This window comes from Haliotis asinina, chromosome 4 (assembly GCF_037392515.1).
Source record: "Haliotis asinina isolate JCU_RB_2024 chromosome 4, JCU_Hal_asi_v2, whole genome shotgun sequence".
NCBI lineage: Eukaryota > Metazoa > Mollusca > Gastropoda > Lepetellida > Haliotidae > Haliotis > Haliotis asinina.
This window is the reverse complement of record NC_090283.1, coordinates 235,700-251,382: the sequence shown is the minus strand read 5'-3', so window position 1 is coordinate 251,382 and position 15,683 is coordinate 235,700. Positions and strand designations below refer to the sequence as shown.

Genomic DNA, 15,683 nt, shown 5'->3' with positions numbered 1-15,683 from the left:
TATCGACTTGTTAACGAGGGTACCTGGTCACCGAGCCTCCTGAGTCTTCCCTGACGACGATTTCTTAACGTCTCGTCGGTGACTTCAGTTGACAGAGTGAATACGGACTTCGTTGTTGGGCTCGATTTATGTTAGGTTCCTGATTAATCGATCCTTGTTTTGGAGGCCTATCGAGGCCAGTTATTGTTGTGAAAATCTGATCCTAACACTGAACACCACAGTATGAAAACACGTAACGTTTCATGGCATTCCTGTAATTGAAACAAGCCGACATGTCTTCATTTTATGGAGGAGACATTCCCAGTGTGAACCCCAGTAGAGCTGAGCGAATTCCAGGTGACTCACGGTATGCTAAGTCAGTGTTACTACTTAATGACTCAGAATGATTTGAAGACCCCAAACGCAACTGTCACAATGAAGACTATGCACGTACGAAGTGTACAGCCGACGTTCAATGTCTAGATTGTGCTTATATTTAAAAAACGATGTATCTCTGGCATACGTTCAAAAGCAGACCATTCTTCCGACGAACGAACAAAGCATCTATCTTTCATGTAACCCTACATCTTTTGAGACAATGAAATATGAAAAGCGACAAAACGAAATGTTTCGAAAACACTGTTTATTGCAAGGGAATGATTAGAAAGCTGTATCTCGGCGTACATGGTCTGATCATGTCTCACTGAATTACTCCACTTATTTCATTTGCAGCTTGGCTCTGTGTTCTTCGTTTGGTGCATGTGTTATAGCGACACATCCATTGTGGTGAGGAGCGTGATGTTGCTGCCAGTGAACGATTGCCACGGATCAAACATGGACACAAACTCCGTGTTGTCTGCAGACACAAAAGCACTGGCGAGCTGGTCCTGGTTCAGACACGGGAGAACTAGGGAACTCAGCCGACTTACCTCGCCAATAGGGGTTCCGAAGAAGGTAATGGTAGTGGAAACTGTTCCCATGGCAACAGCTAACCTACTGGTTCCGAACTCCGTCTGGAGGGTCATATCAAAATCACTACCGTTTCCGTTGATGCCCACAGAGGCCAGGTTTAGTCCAGGGCTCCCACTGGATACGTGCGCCTGTGTTGGGTAGTACACGGCCTGGTGAGAAGCGTCGCCCTGGGGGAACAACAGAATACCACCGTCGTCCCTCAACAACATCCGGGACGTCATGTTGCCGTTGTCGTCAACTGCTGAGAGCTGGATAGCTGAACACGGAACTGCGTCTTCCCGCCCTACACTTACCCACATGTCATTGCTCCGGCCTGGGAAGGCCTGGATATAGGCCGAGTTGCCCGACAGCAGAACGGAAGGGTTGTCTGTCGTTAGGCCAAGACTTCTGTGTACAGTCAGGGTGGTTGTGATCACCTGGGTGTAGGTGATTGTCATTAGAGAGCCTCGACTCGACACGATGTCGTAGCTGGCCAGTCCCCCCGAGCAGAAGGGTTTATCGGCGCGCTGGATTGTGATGTCCTCGTCCTCGGGTCCACTGAGCACTACGGACGTGTTCTTTTTAATGTTGTCTGATGACGTCACAATGTCACGAAACGGTGGTGCAGAGCTTTGGGGTTGACTTCTTCCTGGATTGTCACGCTCCGATATTTTGTCAGAGGACGGGTAATGGTTACCAGTCGATAGAGAGTCTGTGAAGTACTCGCCATTGTTTTCTGTGACGTACCCACCATTGCTGTCCGTGACGTATCCACCATTGTTGTCTGTGACGTACCCACCATTCTTAATGGTGACATACCCACCATTATTGTCTGTTACGTACCCACCACTCTTGTCTGTGACGTATCTATATTTGTCGTCGGTGAAAGAGCCACGACTGGTGACGTACTCCCCAGTCTTGTCCGTGGCTAAACCACCATTCTCATTTGTGACTGTACCGGCATTGCTACTTGAATCGTACTGTCCAGGTTTGTCTGTAATAGAAGTACCATTGTTGACTGTGACTGTATCACTGGTAGCGTCTGTGACTGGGCTGTCAGTCTGACCGGGGACTTCCAGATCTCTGGTGGGAACTAGCGTTGAGGCAGGCATCCCTGAAACGTAATGAGTGTATGGTCGAAATAGTAGCTGCCACATAACAAGGACGCACAAGCGAAAAAGAAGGATTAGTACAGAGCAGGCAGGAATCACTGACCTGAGAGAGACGATTAAACCTGGTGGTTACCACTGGTCTAGGACAGACGATTAACCCCGGTGGTTACCACTGGTCTAGGACAGACGATTGAATGTGGTGGCTACCACTGGTCTAGGACAGACGATTGAATTTGGTGGTTACCACTGAGCTGGTATAGAGGACTGATTTTAGCGGTTACACAGAGCTGGTACAGACGATTGATTTTGGAGGCAACAGCTAACCAGGAACTGAGCCTGAACTCGTGGGCATAACGGAATTCCACAACTGGAGATATTCTTCATTTCGCAGTCATACAAAACGCAGGACATTACTGAACTACGGTTTTCACTAAACTAGGGGTATTATGGAGGATTTGGTATTCCTGAACTAGGGTGTGCTCCTCAACTAGGGTGTGTTCCTCAACTAGGGCGTGTTCCTCAACAAGGATGTGTTTCTCAACTAGGGTGTGTTCCATAGCTAGGGTGTGTACCTCAGCTAGGGTGTGTTCCTCAACTAGGGTGTGTTCCTCAAGGATGTGTTTCTCAGCTAGGGTGTGGTGTGTTCCTCAGCTACGGTGTGTTCCTCAACTAGGCTGTGTTCCTCAACTAGGGTGTGTTCCTCAGCTAGGGTGTGGTGTGTTCCTTAGCTAGGGTGTGTTCCTCAATTATTGTGTGTTCCTCAGCTAGGATGTGTTCCTCAACTAGGGTGTGGTGTGTTCCTCAACTAGGCTGTGTTCCTCAACTAGGCTGTGTTCCTCAACTAGGCTGTGTTCCTCAACTAGGGTGTGTTCCTCAGCTAGGGTGTGGTGTGTTCCTTAGCTAGGGTGTGTTCCTCAATTATTGTGTGTTCCTCAACTAGGCTGTGCTCCTCAACTAGGGTGTGTTCCTCAATTATTGTGTGTTCCTCAGCTAGGATGTGTTCCTCAACTAGGGTGTGGTGTGTTCCTCAGCTAGGGTGTGTTCCTCAACTAGGGTGTGTTCCTCAATCATTGTGTGTTCCTCAGCTAGGATGTGTTCCTCAACAAGGATGTGTTCCTCAACTAGGGTGTGGTGTGTTCCTCAACTAGGGTGTGTTCCTCAACTAGGGTGTGTTCCTCAGCTAGGGTGTGGTGTGTTCCTCAGCTAGGGTGTGGTGTGTTCCTCAGCTAGGGTGTGTTCCTTAACTAGGGTGTGTTCCTCAACTAGGGTGTGTTCCTCACCTAGGGTGTGTTCCTCACCTAGGGTGTGGTGTGTTCCTCAGCTAGGATGTGTTCCTCAACAAGGGTGTGGTGTGTTCCTCAGCTAGGGTGTGGTGTGTTCCTCAGCTAGGGTGTGGTGTGTTCCTCAACTAGGGTGTGTTCCTCAATTATTGTGTGTTCCTCAGCTAGGATGCGTTCCTCAACTAGGGTGTGTTCCTCAACTAGGGTGTGGTGTGTTCCTCAACTAGGGTGTGTTCCTCAACTAGGGCGTGTTCCTCAACTAGGGTGTGTTCCTCAACTAGGGTGTGTTCCTCAGCTAGGGTGTGGTGTGTTCCTCACCTAGGGTGTGGTGTGTTCCTCAGCTAGGGTGTGTTCCTCAACTAGGGTGTGCTCCTCAACTAGGGTGTGTTCCTCAACTAGGGTGTGTTCCTCAACTAGGGTGTGTTCCTCAACTAGGGTGTGTTCCTCAGCTAGGGTGTGGTGTGTTCCTCAGCTAGGGTGTGGTGTGTTCCTCAACTAGGATGTGTTCCTCAACAAGGGTGTGGTGTGTTCCTCAGCTAGGGTGTGTTCCTCAACTAGGGTGTGTTCCTCAGCTAGGGTGTGGTGTGTTCCTCAGCTAGGGTGTGTTCCTCAGCTAGGGTGTGTTCCTCAATTATTGTGTGTTCCTCAGCTAGGATGCGTTCCTCAACTAGGGTGTGTTCCTCAACTAGGGTATCGTGTGTTCCTTAGCTAGGGTGTGTTCCTCAACTAGGGCGTGTTGCTCAACTAGGGTGTGTTCCTCAACTAGGGTGTGTTCCTCAACTAGGGTGTGTTCCTCAGCTAGGGTGTGGTGTGTTCCTCAGCTAGGGTGTGGTGTGTTCCTCAGCTAGGGTGTGTTCCTCAACTAGGGTGTGCTCCTCAACTAGGGTGTGTTCCTCAACTAGGGTGTGTTCCTCAACTAGGGTGTGTTCCTCAGCTAGGGTGTGGTGTGTTCCTCAGCTAGGGAGTGGTGTGTTCCTCAGCTAGGGTGTGTTCCTCAAGAAGGGTGTGGTGTGTTCCTCAGCTAGGGTGTGTTCCTCAACTAGGGTGTGTTCCTCAACTAGGGTGTGTTCCTCAGCTAGGGTGTGGTGTGTTCCTCACCTAGGGTGTGGTGTGTTCCTCAGCTAGGGTGTGTTCCTCAACTAGGGTGTGCTCCTCAACTAGGGTGTGTTCCTCAACTAGGGTGTGTTCCTCAACTAGGGTGTGTTCCTCAGCTAGGGTGTGGTGTGTTCCTCAGCTAGGGAGTGGTGTGTTCCTCAGCTAGGATGTGTTCCTCAAGAAGGGTGTGGTGTGTTCCTCAGCTAGGGTGTGTTCCTCAACTAGGGTGTGTTCCTCAGCTAGGGTGTGGTGTGTTCCTCAGCTAGGGTGTGGTGTGTTCCTCAGCTAGGGTGTGTTCCTCAGCTAGGGTGTGTTCCTCAATTATTGTGTGTTCCTCAGCTAGGATGCGTTCCTCAACTAGGGTGTGTTCCTCAACTAGGGTATCGTGTGTTCCTTAGCTAGGGTGTGTTCCTCAACTAGGGCGTGTTCCTCAACTAGGATGCGTTCCTCAACTAGGGCGTGTACCTCAACTAGGGTGTGGTGTGTTCCTCAGCTAGGGCGTGTTCCTCAACTAGGGTGTGTTCCTCAACTAGGGTGTGTTCCTCAACTAGGGTGTGGTGTGTTCCTCAGCTAGGGCGTGTTCCTCAACTAGGGTGTGTTCCTCAACTAGGGTGTGTTCCTCAACTAGGGTGTGGTTTGTTCCTGAGCTAGGGTGTGTTCCTCAACTAGGGCGTGTTCCTCAACTAGGATGCGTTCCTCAGCTAGGGCGTGTTCCTCAACTAGGGTGTGGTGTGTTCCTCAGCTAGGGCGTGTTCCTCAACTATGGCGTGTTCCTCAACTAGGGTGTGTTCCTCAATTATTGTGTGTTCCTCAGCTAGGATGCGTTCCTCAACTAGGGTGTGTTCCTTAGCTAGGGTGTGTTCCTCAACTAGGGTGTGTTCCTCAATTATTGTGTGTTCCTCAGCTAGGATGCGTTCCTCAACTAGGGTGTGTTCCTTAGCTAGGGTGTGTTCCTCAACTAGGGTGTGTTCCTCAGGTCGGGGATATTCCTCAGTTAGCGGTATTCCTGAACTAGAGCTATTTCTTAACTAGGGGTATTCCTGAACTAATGAATTTCACTGAACGTGGTGGCATAACTGAACTCGGAAGTACTTCTCAACTGAAGGTGTGCCTCAACCGGCGATGTTCTTCATTTGGGGTTGTTACTAGGAATCCAAAGGTGATGGGGGTGTACATGGCTGTTGTAGTCTAATGTATGTGAGTTTGTTAAACCTTGATGCTTGGATTGACACAAGTATTTTGTGTACACGTTAAAGTGGTCTGAAGACTATGTCCTCCATGAGTGGCAGATAAATGCTATCATGATGAACAACGGGACAGGCTGGGTCGATATGCCAACTTCTGCATTATTGTGTAAGCAACGTTATGTGTGAGAGAAGTCACATTGGGTGAGAGGAACGGCTTCACTAGTACAGGGTTAAAGCTATCCTGAACTTACTTTTGATGGGGACGTCATCATTTGGGGCACAAGGGTAGTCTGGAGCAGCCGGCGTAGGGTAGTCGTCATCACAATCCATGTTGTCGCTGTCACTGTCCACGTCTTGCTGCACCCTCAACACCAGGGCGTCGAGTTCAACGCCCCACTTATCTGCCTGTGTGACAGACACCTTAAGGGTATGGGCCCCCTCCTGCAGGGACACCTGCTCCCCTAAAGGTCCAGTGCCCGAGAATATGTTCCACAGTTCACCCTCGAAGGAGGTGTCGTGGGTCTTCACCTCACCCAGAGGCTTGTTGTCAATGGAGACGAGCACGGCATCCTGCCAGCCATCATTTGAGTAGATGAAGTCTTCCAGGCTGACGACGGCTGGGTTTTCGAGGCACAAGTTCAGGACGAGACCTTCGCCTTGGAACATCCAGACATTCTGGAGATTCGTAGCGTTAGATCTTGGCATGAGTCGACAGCTGGGGTAACCGTTCTGGATGGCAACCTCGTCCAGCTGTATTCTGACTATAGCCTGGCCCATCTGGAGAGACACTGCAGCAACCGCCACGCTTAACAACGTTGTGACGTCCATGTTGGCGTGTGATGACGGGCACGTTGTCGTCAATATATATATACTCTCTCACAAAGTCGCGCCCAGGCTTAACCTTGTTTGTTTCAGAACAAAATAACTTGTTACTGACGTGACATATTTCATGGAAGCCATTGTGATTCAGGGACAGTCTCAAAGAGGATTTCATGTTTACAGTATCAATGATGATAATGAAATCTTAGTGAGCCACATTTGACACGCAGTCATTTGTGATCTGAAGAAAACATCTCCAGAACTACAGCCAGAATACGGCGTTGCAGCATCATACAAATATTAGCATTGCACCAGAAAGTCAGATATGTGACTGACTAGCTGGATATGTGGCATGTCAAGGAATACGCATATACAAGATGACGGAGACTCCTGCTGGATCAACCTGCGACGGCCCCTTGTGTTTGTTCTTCCACTGTAGCGACGAGGGGAGACTTACCTATGTCACGTGACCCCTGGCGTGCTGTTTACTGGCAGATTTTCTAATTGGTATGTGAACTGCCTCTGGTGAGGTGTTAAGCTTGTTAGCTTGTAGCGGGCCCATGGTGATCCTGCACACCTACGTGCAAGCCTCCCCTTACACGGACACGCTACGCCGTGACAGAACCTTGTTAGTTCCACGTTTGTGAAAAGTGTCCATTTAAGCATATTCAGTTTATTGCAGTTTATTGTTTCGAACAGCCACAGAGAGATTTATTTGAATATGTATCTCAGACAACATCCAGGTGGCTGTCCCTTCATACATCCATACATATCAGTCAGACAACATCCAGTTGACTGTCCCTTCATACATCCATACATATCAGTCAGACAACATCCAGTTGGCTGTCCCTTCATACATCCATACATATCAGTCAGACAACATCCAGTTGGCTGTCCCTTCATACATCCATACATATCAGTCAGACAACATCCAGTTGGCTGTCCCTTCATACATCCATACATATCAGTCAGACAACATCCAGTTGGCTGACCCTACATACATCCATACATATCAGTCAGACAACATCCAGTTGGCTGTCCCTTCATACATCCATACATATCAGTCAGACAACATCCAGTTGGCTGACCCTACATACATCCATACATATCAGTCAGACAACATCCAGTTGGCTGTCCCTTCATACATCCATACATATCAGTCAGACAACATCCAGTTGGCTGACCCTACATACATCCATACATATCAGTCAGACAACATCCAGTTGGCTGACCCTTCATACATCCATACATATCAGTCAGACAACATCCAGTTGGCTGTCCCTTCATACATCCATACATATCAGTCAGACAACATCCAGTTGGCTGACCCTACATACATCCATACATATCAGTCAGACAACATCCAGTTGGCTGACCCTACATACATCCATACATATCAGTCAGACAACATCCAGTTGGCTGTCCCTTCATACATCCATACATATCAGTCAGACAACATCCAGTTGGCTGTCCCTTCATACATCCATACATATCAGTCAGACAACATCCAGTTGGCTGTCCCTTCATACATCCATACATATCAGTCAGACAACATCCAGTTGGCTGACCCTACATACATCCATACATATCAGTCAGACAACATCCAGTTGGCTGACCCTACATACATCCATACATATCAGTCAGACAACATCCAGTTGGCTGACCCTACATACATCCATACATATCAGTCAGACAACATCCAGTTGGCTGTCCCTTCATACATCCATACATATCAGTCAGACAACATCCAGTTGGCTGACCCTACATACATCCATACATATCAGTCAGACAACATCCAGTTGGCTGACCCTTCATACATCCATACATATCAGTCAGACAACATCCAGTTGGCTGTCCCTTCATACATCCATACATATCAGTCAGACAACATCCAGTTGGCTGACCCTACATACATCCATACATATCAGTCAGACAACATCCAGTTGGCTGACCCTACATACATCCATACATATCAGTCAGACAACATCCAGTTGGCTGTCCCTTCATACATCCATACATATCAGTCAGACAACATCCAGTTGGCTGTCCCTTCATACATCCATACATATCAGTCAGACAACATCCAGTTGGCTGACCCTACATACATCCATACATATCAGTCAGACAACATCCAGTTGGCTGTCCCTTCATACATCCATACATATCAGTCAGACAACATCCAGTTGGCTGTCCCTTCATACATCCATACATATCAGTCAGATAACATCCAGTTGGCTGTCCCTACATACATCCATACATATCAGTCAGACAACATCCAGTTGGCTGACCCTACATACATCCATACATATCAGTCAGACAACATCCAGTTGGCTGACCCTACATACATCCATACATATCAGTCAGACAACATCCAGTTGGCTGACCCTACATACATCCATACATATCAGTCAGACAACATCCAGTTGGCTGTCCCTTCATACATCCATACATATCAGTCAGACAACATCCAGTTGGCTGTCCCTTCATACATCCATACATATCAGTCAGACAACATCCAGTTGGCTGTCCCTTCATACATCCATACATATCAGTCAGACAACATCCAGTTGGCTGACCCTACATACATCCATACATATCAGTCAGACAACATCCAGTTGGCTGTCCCTTCATACATCCATACATATCAGTCAGACAACATCCAGTTGGCTGTCCCTTCATACATCCATACATATCAGTCAGACAACATCCAGTTGGCTGACCCTACATACATCCATACATATCAGTCAGACAACATCCAGTTGGCTGTCCCTTCATACATCCATACATATCAGTCAGACAACATCCAGTTGGCTGACCCTACATACATCCATACATATCAGTCAGACAACATCCAGTTGGCTGTCCCTTCATACATCCATACATATCAGTCAGACAACATCCAGTTGGCTGACCCTACATACATCCATACATATCAGTCAGACAACATCCAGTTGGCTGTCCCTTCATACATCCATACATATCAGTCAGACAACATCCAGTTGGCTGACCCTACATACATCCATACATATCAGTCAGACAACATCCAGTTGGCTGACCCTATGTACATCCATACATATCAGTCAGACAACATCCAGTTGGCTGACCCTTCATACATCCATACATATCAGTCAGACAACATCCAGTTGGCTGTCCCTTCATACATCCATACATATCAGTCAGACAACATCCAGGTGGCTGTCCCTTCATACATCCATACATATCAGTCAGACAACATCCAGTTGGCTGTCCCTTCATACATCCATACATATCAGTCAGACAACATCCAGTTGGCTGACCCTACATACATCCATACATATCAATCAGACAACATCCAGTTGGCTGTCCCTTCATACATCCATACATATCAGTCAGAGACCTTCAGCCGACCATACAGACATTTAGATAAGACACATTCAGTCTAAAATACAGACATCTAACTCAGACACATCAGTTGAACATACAGATATCTACATCAGACACATCCAGCATAACATACAGACATCTAGATCAGACACATCCAGTCAAGCTTACAGACATTTACATCAGACAGACCAAGTTGACCACACAGACATCTAAATTAGACACATCCAGTCAACCTTACAGACATTTACATCAGACAGACCCAGTTGACCACACAGACATCTAAATTAGACACATCCAGTTGACCACACAGACATCTACCTCAGACACAGTCGAACATACAGATATCTACATCAGACACATCCAGTCGAACGGTGTGAGTCTGTCTCTATATTTCTCTGTGTGTGTCTGTCGCGCTGCGTATTTGCCTTTGTGTTCATGTGTGTGTGTTTGTGTGTGTGTCCGTATGTTAGTCTTTGTTTGTGGTCTTATGTTTGTGTGTGTGCATGAGTGTCTTTTTGTCTGTCTGTGTGTCATTCTGTCCCTGCTTGTGTCTGTATGAATCTGGCTGTGCGAGTCTGTGTGTTTGTCTCGGTGTCTGGTTTTGTGTGTCTGCATGTATATGTCTGCATTTCTCTGTGTGTGGGTCTCTGTATTTGTCTCTGTGAGTTTCTTCTCTGTCTGTCTTTCTGTGTGTGGCTATGTGTCTCTCTGTGTGCATTGTGTGTCTGTGTCTCTGTGTGTCTGTCCGTACGTCTGCCTCTATCTGCGTCTCTCTCTGTATGAGTCTCTATCTGTGTGCCTCTGCCTATATCTGTCTGTCTATGTCCGTCTCTGTATGTGTCAGTCTGTGTATGCGTATGTCTGTGTGTGCGTGTTTGTCTCTTTGCTACTCTGTGTGTGTGTCTAATCGTGTGTGTGAATTTGTGTCAGTCAATGTGTCAGTACCTCTCTGTGTCTCTGCATTTGTCTGTGTCTCACACTCACACCACCCACTACTCTCTGCTCCACTTACATCACCCGTTTCGCTCTGCTCCACTCACACAAGGCCATTCTGCTATTCAACTCTGTTCACACCACCTACTCTTCTTAAGTCTTCTCCACTCTTCTCAAGTCTTCTCCACTCTTCTCAAGTCAGCTCCGCTCCTCTCGAGTCTTCTCCGCTCCTCTCAAGTCTTTCCCGCTCCTCTCAAGTCAGCTCCGCTCCTCTCAAGTCTTCTCCACTCCTCTCAAGCCTTCTCCGCTCCTCTCAAGTCTTCTCCGCTCCTCTCAAGTCAGCTCCTCTCCTCGCAAGTCAGCTCCGCTCCTCTCAAGTCAGCTCCTGTCCTCTCAAGTCAGCTCCTGTCCTCTCAAGTCTTCTCCGCTCCTTTCAAGCCTTCTCCGCTCCTCTCAAGTCTTCTCCGCTCCTCTCAAGTCTTCTCCGCTCCTCTCAAGTCAGCTCCTCTCCTCTCAAGTCAGCTCCGCTCCTCTCAAGTCTTCTCCGCTCCTTTCAAGCCTTCTCCGCTCCTCTCAAGTCTTCTCCGCTCCTCTCAAGTCAGCTCCGCTCCTCTCAAGTCAGCTCCGCTCCTCTCAAGTCAGCTCCTCGCGTCTCAAGTCAGCTCCGCTCCTCTCAAGTCTTCTCCGCTCCTTTCAAGTCAGCTCCTCTCCTCTCAAGTCAGCTCCGTTCCTCTCAAGTCAACTCCGCTCCTTTCAAGTCAGCTCCTCTCCTCTCAAGTTAGCTCCGCTCCTCTCAAGTCAGCTCCTCTCCTTTCAAGTCAGCTCCTCTCCTCTCAAGTCAGCTCCTCTCCTCTCAAGTCAGCTCCTCTCCTCTCAAGTTAGCTCTGCTCCACACAATTCTGTTCCATTCACTGATTCCCAGACCAACCCACCTACTCACTCACTCACTCAGTCACACCATCCACTCGTCTCCGCTCCACTCTTGTCCAATCCACTCATTTTGCAAATGTCATTCCAAATTTCCATGGTTTTAAAGCATGCTTTTGGGCATTTTCTTGTGAATGTTTTCAATGTAGTTGGTTAATGCAAACATGGTACATTGATTATGTCTTTCTGTTTTCTTCCTCACAGAATTTCTTTTTATTCTTTGTAAATCTTGTGATAATGTGAATGCAATTTCAAGATTTCCTCTGGGCTACGAATACTAAGTAACATTTCAAACTATTGTTACTAGTCAAATGCCTACACCAGGATTGGGATAAAGCCTTTAAAGCCTACATTAATAAATTTTTGAGATTCCCTTTCGAATGATAGTGCATTAAAACATTTCAAATTATTAAGTAAATTCTGAGTCAACAGTTTTCAGACATTGTTTAACTATTATTTTTAACCACTTGCCAGAAGTGGGATAATACCATTAAAACCTGCAGTTTATGGAATTTCAAGAAACTGTCTTGGCTGATGATAGTAAATAGCATTTCAAATGTTCAAGCAAATGATACATGTAGTGGATCATGAGATCTAAAAATCAGACTTTTAAGTATTATCATTAATCACTTGCTTTAGACCAAAAGAGGAATAATAACTATAAAATCTATGGTTCATGGAATTTGAAGATTTCCTTTTGACGAATGATGGTAAATAGCATGTGGAACTTCGAAGCAAATCATGAATTTACTGGGTCTCTGGCTCTAATTTTAAAGATTTTAAACTATTATCATTAATGACATGCCTTTAATCAGATGTGGGATAAAAACTTTAAAACCTACAGGTTATAAAATTTCCAAAGGTTTTCCTGCCTGATGGTAGTAAGAAGCAACTGAAACATCAGATATTAAATGTAGTGGGTCAGAGACTTTTAACTATTACTATTAATCATGTGCCTTTGACCAGAGGTTGGGATAAAGCCTTTAAAACCTACAGTTTCTATAATTTCAACATTTGACCAGAAGGGAGATAAACCCTTTAAAACCTAGAGTTTCTATAATTTCAACATTTGACCAGAGGTTGGGATAAAGCCTTTAAAACCTACAGTTTCTATAATTTCAACATTTGACCAGAGGTTGGGATAAAGCCTTTAAAACCTACAGTTTCTATAATTTCAACATTTGACCAGAAGGGAGATAAACCCTTTAAAACCTTCAGTTTCTATAATTTCAACATTTGACCAGAGGTTGGGATAAAGCCTTTAAAACCTACAGTTTCTATAATTTGAACATTTGACCAGAGGTTGGGATAAAGCCTTTAAAACCTACAGTTTCTATAATTTCAACATTTGACCAGAGGTTGGGATAAAGCCTTTAAAACCTACAGTTTCTATAATTTCAACATTTGACCAGAAGGGAGATAAACCCTTTAAAACCTACAGTTTCTATAATTTCAACATTTGACCAGAGGTTGGGATGAAGCCTTTAAAACCTACAGTTTCTATAATTTCAACATTTGACCAGAGGTTGGGATAAAGCCTTTAAAACCTACAGTTTCTATAATTTCAACATTTGACCAGAAGGGAGATAAACCCTTTAAAACCTTCAGTTTCTATAATTTCAACATTTGACCAGAGGTTGGGATGAAGCCTTTAAAACCTTCAGTTTCTATAATTTCAACATTTGACCAGAGGTTGGGATAAAGCCTTTAAAACCTTCAGTTTCCATAATTTCAACATTTGACCAGAGGTTGGGATAAAGCCTTTAAAACCTACAGTTTCTATAATTTCAACATTTGACCAGAGGTTGGGATAAAGCCTTTAAAACCTACAGTTTCTATAATTTCAACATTTGACCAGAAGGGAGATAAACCCTTTAAAACCTTCAGTTTCTATAATTTCAACATTTGACCAGAGGTTGGGATAAAGCCTTTAAAACCTTCAGTTTCTATAATTTCAACATTTGACCAGAGGTTGGGATAAAGCCTTTAAAACCTTCAGTTTCCATAATTTCAACATTTGACCAGAGGTTGGGATAAAGCCTTTAAAACCTACAGTTTCTATAATTTGAACATTTGACCAGAGGTTGGGATAAAGCCTTTAAAACCTACAGTTTCTATAATTTCAACATTTGACCAGAGGTTGGGATAAAGCCTTTAAAACCTTCAGTTTCCATAATTTCAACATTTGACCAGAGGTTGGGATAAAGCCTTTAAAACCTAGTTTCTATAATTTCAACATTTGACCAGAAGGGAGATAAAGCCTTTAAAACCTACAGTTTCTATAATTTCAACATTTGACCAGAGGTTGGGATAAAGCCTTTAAAACCTACAGTTTCTATAATTTCAACATTTGACCAGAAGGGAGATAAACCCTTTGAAACCTAGAGTTTCTATAATTTGAACATTTGACCAGAGGTTGGGATAAAGCCTTTAAAACCTACAGTTTCTATAATTTGAACATTTGACCAGAGGTTGGGATAAAGCCTTTAAAACCTTCAGTTTCTATAATTTCAACATTTGACCAGAGGTTGGGATAAAGCCTTTAAAACCTTCAGTTTCTATAATTTCAACATTTGACCAGAGGTTGGGATAAAGACTTTAAAACCTTCACTTTCCATAATTCAACATTTGACCAGAGGTTGGGATAAAGCCTTTAAAACCTTCAGTTTCTATAATTTCAACATTTCCTTTGGACGGATGGTGGTAAATAGCATTCCAAACATACCAGCAGATTCTGAATGTATAGGGTCAATAATTCTAATTTTCACAGATTTAAACTGTTATCATCAGTCAGGTGCCCTTCACCAAAAGGGGGAAAAGGCTTTAAAACCTACAGTATATGAAATTTCAAGATTTACTTTTAGCTGATTGTGAAGCTGTCATTGTGAAGAGTGATTTGTGTGCAGTGTGTGATGCTCTTCAGAGTTTGAGGACTCCAGCCAAACATGTGCGAGAGTGTAAACTGTTAAGGTATTTCTTGCTATATTTATCTGATAAATTTATTCTTAATCAATAGTTGTGTTGTGTTCTTACTCCATGTTGTCACAATGCCTTCTTTACTAAATGTGACTACAAACAACAATAATGGAATCCTCATGGCTGTTGATAGTCAGTCATATGTGAAACTTGAAAAACTCACAGAATCTACATGAAACAGCAGTGGCAATGAGTACACACTTTTAGTTGTGCGACCCTCCATATACCCTTGACTATGCATGGGGAAACAACTTTAAAATCTGATGATAGTAAATCATATTTCACTTTTGTAGAGAGCAGGCTCTGAAAGCAAATATGCAATTAATACTAACTTCAACAGAGTTAACTATACACAATACTGCATGTCTGTGAGCAGGAGAGGGGTAAGTTCTCTTAAGTCTAACAGAATAGTCATCACATTTAAAAACTATGGGCTGAATCTGAAAAGGGACAATGTCACATATTTTCTGTGACATTTTACGATGGTCAGTCAGAAGGAGGACTACACCACAACAGGCAGTGGATTCTTTAACATATGTCATATTTGGGATTTCACTTTCTTAGTAAAGTACAAATTCTAGTACTTTTTTCGGTTGAGTCCCATCCGGGATTCGAACCCGCACCCTCAGAGTCAGGCAGCTAATCGCCAGCACACCGGCTGAGCGGGCTAGGTGGCTGACTTTGTGTGCTGGCGATTAGCTGCCTGACTCTGAGGGTGCGGGTTCGAATCCCGGATGGGGCTCAACCGAAAAAAGTACTAGAATTTGTACTTTACTAAGAAAGTGAAATCCCAAATATGACATACGTTGCATTTGACCACTTTCTAAATGGCATCGTGTAATCATAGTGGATTCTTTAGATTTCATTTTGGCTGTTCATTGCAAACCACACTTCATATCTAAGAGTTGACTGGTCTGATCTATTATTAGCCACCACAATTAGCCCACTCAGCCCTGTAGTGATTTACTGGTACACCACAATGTCTCTATCACTTAAAAACACAAATTATTAAGTACTTTCCTGCTTATATATTGTATTACATACCTTCACACCTGTTCCTG

At 44.8% G+C, this 15,683-nt stretch overlaps 2 protein-coding genes across 2 annotated transcripts; one reads left to right on the top strand and one right to left on the bottom strand.

The window, feature by feature from the left end:
• Nucleotides 1-676: 676 nt before the first annotated feature.
• LOC137282643 (uncharacterized) lies at nucleotides 677-6,432 on the bottom strand. The gene is made up of 2 exons (XM_067814428.1): nucleotides 5,856-6,432; nucleotides 677-2,044 (listed from the first exon to the last, which is right to left on the bottom strand). The coding sequence occupies exons 1-2, from the start codon at nucleotides 6,430-6,432 to the stop codon at nucleotides 744-746; spliced, it is 1,878 nt and encodes a 625-aa protein (XP_067670529.1). The 3' UTR covers nucleotides 677-743.
• Nucleotides 6,433-6,800: 368 nt separating this feature from the next.
• LOC137282110 (E3 ubiquitin-protein ligase SspH2-like) lies at nucleotides 6,801-11,601 on the top strand. Its single transcript, XM_067813840.1, has 2 exons — nucleotides 6,801-6,843; nucleotides 10,898-11,601. Exons 1-2 carry the CDS (start codon nucleotides 6,801-6,803, stop codon nucleotides 11,599-11,601), a joined length of 747 nt encoding a protein of 248 aa, XP_067669941.1.
• Nucleotides 11,602-15,683: the final 4,082 nt, after the last annotated feature.